The following is an 8,002-nucleotide window of genomic DNA, read 5'->3' on the forward strand; positions in this document are numbered from 1 at the left end:
ATGCTATTTATGACATCGATTATGGTTTTTAAATCATAAATTAACCATCTTTCCCATTCTTCAAAGCACTATACAAGAAAATGAAAACAACAGCCTAGTTGAATCTTTCCAGGACAAGATAATGAAACTACCTAAAATTAATTGCTCAGAATATGTATGACTAAGAGAGAACTCAGATAGATATTATTTCACTCTTAATTTAAACATGCCCCTTCACCCTTCCAATTCACCTCTTGAATGAGCAACTTGATACAATGTTACAGGAATTTCTCTTCTAACAGAAATCTTGTTTAAATTGGATTGCCAGAAGGTTACCCTGAACAGCCTTCAGGCTGAATAGTTTTGCACCCGCTTATCTGGGAATAAGACAGATTGAAGGTTAGGGACCCACTTCTGAGCAAAAATGTACAGGGCTGTATATGATGCTTATGTCCAAAATGGCAGAGCTTGTAAAGCAGAGGCTGGCACAGTATGGGAGGGTATATTTATAAGAAAATGAATTCAGAAAATGTTAAGTTCAAAAAACATAACCTGCTGTGATCCAACTCAAGCAATTAGCCTAGGCCTACATGAAGGAATGCCCTTTTCTTTAAGATTAAGAATCTACTTGGAAGAAGCTAAAGCAATTGTAAAAGTTGCAACTTGTGAAATGTTAGAAATAGCTTCTACTTTTACTACTCAAAATCCATAATTTCGGTAACATTTGCAGGTCATGACAGAAATCAATTTATTTTTAAAATATTACTATCTTTGAACTAAAGAATGAGCAAAATATTATTTCAATTCTTAACAGTTTGTGGTGTTGTTAAAACGTACTTGCTGACACTTAAGATGTTTAAAGCCATTTGTGTGTACTTTAAAGAAAGCCACGGATGAACTATTAAATGCAGCTCTTATATCACTGCCTATAAGGTATACAGCAATGAGAAGGAAAAACATATAATCTCCTTGTGAGTCCAAGAAACCCCCAAAGCTATCTTATGGATAATTATAACGTGTGGGTAATTTCATCAGCCACCCTCATGACAGAAATGAAATACAGTGTTTAGATGTTTCTTTTTTAAAAACCTCAGTTGTCACCAATCGCTGACTGTGTCAATTCTACACAAACACACAACTGTAAACAAAAGTGAGATGATACCTGCTTTTCCTTTAATACAGAAAATGAAAAACTACTTTGAAATTAAGCTTTTTTACAAGGTTTTTCTTCAGACTAAAAACAGGCCTATTATATGGAAATGGAGGAAAGGAAGGGAGATGGTCATTTAGCTTGAAGCTCCTGGTCTTTTCTTTAGTACAGAAAATGATAAACTACTTTGAAACTAAGCTTTTTTAAAAAAGGAGTTTCTCCAGACCAAAATAAGATAATGTACAGCCCTGTTATTTGGAGGCAGAGAAAAGGAAGGGAGGGAGGTCCACAATGAATTTGAACTATCCTTTTGATACAGAAAATGAAAAAGCCTATATTGAAATTAAGCTCTTTTTTAAAATGTGTTTCTCCAGACAAAAACAAAACAAAACCCTACAACCTTGTTATATGGAGATGGAGGGGAAGGAAGGGAAGTGGATGTTGAACTTGAAGCTCCTTGGCCTTTTCTTTAAAACAGAAAATGAAAAAACTGCTTTGAAATTTAGCCCTCAAAAAACCTACAGCCCTGTTATATGGCGCTGGAGGAAAGAAAGGAGGTGGACGTTGAACTCAAAGCTCCCTGGCCTTTTCTTTAACTTTCTTTCTTTGCTTTGAAATTAATCTGTTTTTAAAAAGATGTTTCCCCAGACACAACAAGAAAACCCTTAGGAAAGGAAGCCCTGAGATGGAGGCAAGGAAGGGAGGAAGGAAGGAGGACCTTGCACTGGAAGCTAGCTCCCTAGCCTTCTCTTTAATACACAAAATGAAGAACTATAAGGCTTTGAAATTCAGCTCTCTCCTTTTTAAAAAAAGGTGTTTCTCCATACTGAAACCCCCCAAACCCAAACAAACCCAGAGCCCTGTCCCTGGAGATGAGGAAGGAGGGAGGGAGGGAAGGAGGGGGTGGACGTTGAACTCGAGGCTCCTCCAACAGCAATGGCAACAGCGCCCTTCCCCACTGCTGGCGCTGAGCTGGGGCTGCAACGTGAAGCCCTAGCGCTCAGCAGCAGCAGAGGCAGCAGCAGCCTCCTCCTCCTCCTGGTGCTAGTCTTGGTGGCGGTGGTTCCGTGGCGCCGCAGGAGGCCCAGCTGAGGGCGGGGGGGGAGGCGTGGTCACGTGTTCGGGGTGTCGGAGGTCACCGCCGCCGCCGCGCTGCCAGGCTGACAATGGAGCTGTCGGAGCCTGTGCAGAGCGCCTTGCAAGCCCTCGCCGACCGGGGCTGCTTCTCCTCCGGAGCCTACCAGGCTCTCCTGCAGGCCGCTTTCCGGAGCCTGCTCAGCGGCCCAGGCGAGCAGGCCTTGGCCTTCGGTAAGTGCTCTAGCGAAAAGGCAGCGCTGCTTTAGTCTTGGCCACTGAGAGAAAGCCTCTGGCCGAGAAAGAGAGAAAGAAAGACTGAAGAGGCTGGGGTTCCTCCTTCCCCTTTTCTTTTTGCACTGCTTTGCTCCCTTCTTCCTTGCTAAGCCTGGCTGTCTTGCTCGGTCGCTTCTCTCGCTGCAATGCTGCATGTAGCCCCCACCAGCAGCCTTTCTGTGTGTGTCTTTCTCTTCTTGTGGAGCCGCCTTCCTTCTCCTTCTTCTCCATTAAGCCCTGAGGACTGGCACTTCCTTGCAGGAACGTCAATATGGTGCTTTCTTTGGCCTAAAAGCCTTTTTCTTTCCTGGAAGCCGCTTTGTGGCTCCCTTCGGCCTCTCTCTCTCTCTCTCTCTCCCTGAGATTCGTTGCTGGTTTTTCTTTTGCCCTGGCCAGTTATTCAGAGCAGACCAGGACCAAAGACACACACAGCCTCTCTTTCTCCCTTTCCTTTTTGTCTGTCTTGCAAAGGTCAGGCTTGTAAATGGGTTGATTTATTTTTGGGGAAGGCTCTGGAGTCAGCCTCAAGAAAACAGGGCCACGACCAGATGTATCTATAGCCATACTTGGGGGGTTATTTAGCATCATGGTCTTGGGAATCACGGTTTTAATCTCGTTTTATATTGGTTTTAGATGATGGAGGGATGTCGTGGTTTTAATGCCTGTAATTTTATATTGTTTTTAGATGATATATATTTTTAATGGTTTTGTTGTAATATGTTTCTAGAGTTTTTCTTTGTGAGCCACCTTTCAGGGAGAAAGCTGGGATAGAAATGAAATCACCTCAAATGCCCTGCTAACCTCCAAGGGAGGCATGGGGGATATGCTGCAAGGGGGAAATGGAATGCCTTACCAAATAAAACAAGGGCGGCGACTAAAAACACTAACACAGATTTAAGTTCAGGACTCAAAATGGGAGGGCATTTTGGGCAGAACATATCTTGGGGGAAAGGAGGACGCCTGGTCATCCTACCTCAAGATCAGCTGTTGTGTGTGTTTGTGCCTTATTATTATTATTAGTATTATTATTTAATGTAAGGTCAGAATTCAAAGGTCGTTCTCCTTTGGCTTCTTCTCCTTCTCCATTAAACCCTGCGGTTTTCACTTCCTTGCAGAAATGTAAATATGGCTTCTTTGGCCTAAAAGAGATTGCAGAGCCTCGCTCCCCCTCTCTCTCTTTCTCCTGAAAGCTGTGTGTGTGTGTGTGTTTAAAGCCCCCCATTCTGGATGTGGAGTTGGCATACTTGCAGAGCAGGCTGGCTGTTGTTGTTGTTGGCCGTCGGCTTCTTTGCAGAGCGGGGAGGAAGTGAGGCGCGGAGGCTGTGTTGCTGCGCCGCTCTCCTTCGTGAAATGGAGCCGCTGCCTTTGCTTGCTCTGCTAAGCGCGGCCTCCGGTAGGAACTGGCCTGAACTGCAGTTGTCGAGCAACGGCTCTGTTTACTCAAACAAAAACTCAGGAAAGAAGAAGACAAAAGAAGTTTGGGGTTTGTGTGTGTGTCCAGGAGGCTTTGTAGGTTTGCTCTCAAGTTAGACGGTGTTTGGAGCAGGAGGAGAAAAGCCTGTGTTTTCAAGTGACCTCTTACTACTCAGAGGAAAATGTCCTCCTGAACTTCTCTCCACTGCGGGTCTAGTTTCTAAGGGAGAAATAACCTTAAAGCCCTTCCCGCCCAGAACTAGGAGAAAGCAATATTCTTTTTTAAATAAATTAAAAAGCCACTCGTTTTCTTTGCTGCTCTTCTGCAATGTAGTTTGTTCCAGAACTTCCAAGAAATTCCAGGAGTGGGTTGCATATAAAAGACGAGTGGAAAGGGGAAAACCAGAGACTGCTTTTAGAAAACCCATTTAAGGTAGCCTCCTGTGCCAAAGCCTGACCCTGACAGGATGAGTCCACATTAATTAATACTAGTAGTAAGGTGTCAGGATTAGAGTCTTTGGGAAAGGCATTTTATGTGTGATCCTGTTTCTGAAATCATGTATGGCTTCTTATGTGTCAGGATCAGAGTCTTGTCTTTTATGTGCCATCCTCCTGAGGAAGCTGAAATGTCTCCACAATTATTTATGACTTCTTATGGAGAGAAATTTTGTGACAAGCCCCAGAGTCAATATTATGTTTACAGGCTGACAATATGATATGGATTTTAATTGCCCAACAGCTGTTGTAATCATGCTGTGTGTAGCCTCCCTCCTATCTGTAGGGAGAGGTTTAGAATATGTATTTAAAACTCCCCCCACTTTCAAAATATATCATCATCAGCTCATTTATTTTTAGATCACCCAGACCTGGAACAGATTGATCCAGCAATGTTAAAATATTGCCATGCTGCAGCTGCAACATGTATAGTGGAAGCTGGGAAGCAAAAAGCGGACAAACCTGCCATAAGGTATTCCTGTTTTAAAGTCTGTCAGGGTTTGGGGCTTTATGCCAGTTTGATTAAAAGTGCTTGGGCTACACTGGCATTAAGGCTAACACTTCTTTCTTTCTCTTTTGGTTTTCCTTTTAGCACCTATTTAGAAGACTGTAAGTTTGACAGAGAGAGAATTGAACAATTTTGCACCGAATACCAGGTTTTCAGACCAGTTTTGCCCACTTTATCCCCCTATTCTGTTTTGTTTAGTATGTATAAACTGTAAACATTTCCTCCTCTTCCTGTTTACAGAAAAATAAAGATAACCTGGAAATCCTATTGGGAAGGTATGTTGTTTTAGTAATTATGAGGTTGAAATTATGAGCACACATACTAGAAAGGCCCACCTTCAAAATCCTCTGTATCATAAGACTATAAGAAACTACTAGAATAGATAAAGTAAATAAAACTTCTGCAAAAGTAAACCAGTTGCATTGACTTTCTCCCTTAACTTATATTTGAAGTACACTTAATTAATCTATGGAACAATGAGGTGTACAACATTTTGTTACCTAGTACAGTATAACCTAACAGATAACTATTGTATTCTTTAGTACAGGCAGATGTCCACCCCATATAACTGATATTTGTTGGCGTTTGGAATATCAAATCAAGGTAATTGAATGATATGACTGTTACTTTATTCTTTCTTTTCCTCTGTTGAATTCTAATTTTAACTCTCATTGCTTTAGACGAATCAGCTTCATAAAAACTATCACCCTACCTATCTGATGACCTTAAATGTAGAGGTACCGTACCCATCCTTAGCATCTTGTAACCATTAGTAATCTAAAGAATGTTTTAGTGTTTGTCATCTGTTAACCATGTAATCTTTGGGTTTTTTGTTCCTTTAGAACAATGACTCAAGATCTCACCAGGACATTAATTTTAGTTGTTCTATGGAGCAACTACAGGTATTTTTTTATATTGTCTTTGGGTGTGTTACTTCCCAATGTCACCAGAGAATATATGAATATGTATGTATGTATGTATATCTTTACCAGGAATCCACCAAAAGTAAACTTTGCAAAGTGCTATGAAAACATTATTTTCACTTATCTTTTTGGATAAATTATATGATATGCAATTATTATTTGCTCTTGTAATTTTGCAATAGGAGATTTCAAGTTAATTCTAATGTAGGAGTATTCAGTGGGGTGGGACAACTATTCCAAATGTGTTCTGAAAGGGAATATACCCATACTATAATAATATACTTTGGCATAACAGAGTGCGAATAGTACACAGAGTTTGTCCAACTTGAGGTTCACTTAAGTTACTTAAGGATTATGAACAGAACCTTTTGCAGTAAGAAAGTTTTGTCCACAGCTAGCAAAAAATAAGCTTAAAACAGAACTGATTTTTTTTAAAATTAAGGTTTCAATCCTGTGCACCTTACCTGGGAGTAAGCTCCATTGAACACAGTGGGACTTCTGGATGAAAATTGATAGGAGTGTACTGTTGTGAAATTAAATAAGCTGTGAGAAATAAAAAAATAGAGAGATGTTATAATTTAATATTTAAATATAATTTTTAGTTGTATGCCCCACATTTATTGAAATTTCCATCATTTTCAAAAGGATTGTACATCTAAGTAAAGCTCTAGGGCTGCATCTTTAGAAATGTGTGCCACTTTTTGTGATTTATAATTAAACTGAACAAAGTTGTATGTACCTTATTACCAGTATAAAATGTAATATTTTGCACTATACATCCTTACTCTCTCTATATTTATCCAAACACTCATTTGGAGTGTTCCAAAGGTTGTAGCACAACATTCCTGTTATAAACATTATGCATGTACCCATTACTAAAATGTGATAGAAAAGATGTACGTTTCTTAAAGCTACAGAGCAGTTGAACTGTAGCCAAAAAGGCAAAACATTAAATATATAGCCACAGTTTACACATGTAAATTTTATATGCTTTAAGGACAACAGTTTCTAAGACATGCAAGCAACTAGATAAATACAGCAAACCATTTCTTTTCTAAAGTATTTGCTCCATGTTTTAGGATTTAGTTGGAAAATTAAAAGATGCAGCTAAAAGTCTAGAGAGGACAACTCAGCAGTAGATGCAGAAGTGCCAGTCTACTGGATCCAAGAAGAAGGAAAATGAGATGATTTTTCTTTGTACTCACCCTGCTGGATGAAACTTTGATAACCTTTGGCCATGACTTTCTAGACAAGATGACAAGATTTGTGCAGTCAAGACTATTGCATTTTTTAAAAAAATAACCTGTCTGACCTAAATGTTTCTTAGTCAACTGTCTCTTTTCCTATTTGCCCACTGCTCAAACTTTTTTTTATGGGGGGGGGGGAGTCTTTCATTTCTTCCATTCCCATTTTTAACCTCTAATAAAGAGAGATGATTGATCTTGTGTGTCATAGCTGCCTATGGGGTTTGTGGGGAAGGCTTCTCATGAGGTCCCTTCTGTAGAGTCAACATTCCAAGATTAACCTTCCCAGCAAAAATCACTTTAAAACTCTATGGACCTCTGAAGCTAAGGAGAACTTCATTGTGTTGCAATTATGCAGTCAGCCTGCTTGTATCTTATTTGGGTAAAGTGTTACAGGGTTGTTGTTTTTGTGGGTGTTTTTTTTAAAGATTCACACGCAAAAGTTGGGACACGGAACTGTCATTCATCTGTTTCAACTCGGATTTACTCACTAAATATTCAGTAGTTTATGTAGATAGACAATGGCAGTAGTGCCCTTAATTGCACCAGTCGGTCCCTTTTCACTTCAATGCCATTGAATTGTTATAAATGGAATGTGACCAGCCTTGTCTCTGCAACTTAAAACAAAAAAACAACCCTACCCTCTCGCCCCCATCTCGCATTTCCCATTAGCAATTATACACCCAGCCTGGGAAAGGGGTAACGATGCGGCTCCGGTTTATAAAGACAGAAAAACCGAAGTTCTTGTCCCCCCCCCCCTTCCTTGGGCTTCTGTGACATTGTGGACAGGAGACTAGTGAAATTCTCTACCTGGGAGGACTCTTTGCTGGGAGGGAAGACAGGCTCTGGACCTTCTACTCAAGGACATGGTTATCTGCCCTTTAAGTCTGTGATTAGCCCATCTAATATTTGCCACCAGAGAGGACATCCCATTAATCTG

The 8,002-nt window shown here is 40.5% G+C and overlaps 1 protein-coding gene and 1 long non-coding RNA gene across 5 annotated transcripts; one reads left to right on the forward strand and one right to left on the reverse strand.

Moving 5' to 3' along the window:
* The first annotated feature begins 2,226 nt into the window (after positions 1–2,226).
* Positions 2,227–7,259, forward strand: COMMD3 (COMM domain containing 3). 4 transcript variants are annotated; one of them, XM_089533351.1, is made up of 8 exons: positions 2,227–2,437; positions 4,748–4,859; positions 4,980–5,043; positions 5,136–5,170; positions 5,438–5,498; positions 5,576–5,632; positions 5,738–5,797; positions 6,898–7,259. In XM_089533351.1, the coding sequence occupies exons 1-8, from the start codon at positions 2,296–2,298 to the stop codon at positions 6,955–6,957; spliced, it is 591 nt and encodes a 196-aa protein (XP_089389477.1). In that variant the 5' UTR covers positions 2,227–2,295; the 3' UTR covers positions 6,958–7,259. The 4 variants fall into 4 exon arrangements, with proteins under 4 accessions (XP_089389477.1, XP_089389474.1, XP_089389475.1 ...); XM_089533348.1 differs by lacking the exon at positions 2,227–2,437 and adding an exon at positions 3,830–3,968; XM_089533349.1 differs by lacking the exon at positions 2,227–2,437 and adding an exon at positions 3,830–3,962.
* On the reverse strand, positions 3,845–7,103 carry LOC149309960 (uncharacterized). The gene is made up of 3 exons (XR_016281954.1): positions 7,024–7,103; positions 6,283–6,361; positions 3,845–3,930 (listed from the first exon to the last, which is right to left on the reverse strand). It is a non-coding gene; the product is annotated as an uncharacterized LOC149309960 (long non-coding RNA).
* Positions 7,260–8,002: the final 743 nt, after the last annotated feature.

The sequence above is a fragment of the Sceloporus occidentalis genome, unplaced genomic scaffold, assembly GCF_023333645.1.
Source record: "Sceloporus occidentalis isolate IW3139 unplaced genomic scaffold, rSceOcc1.0.p SCAF_7, whole genome shotgun sequence".
Lineage (NCBI taxonomy): Eukaryota > Metazoa > Chordata > Lepidosauria > Squamata > Phrynosomatidae > Sceloporus > Sceloporus occidentalis.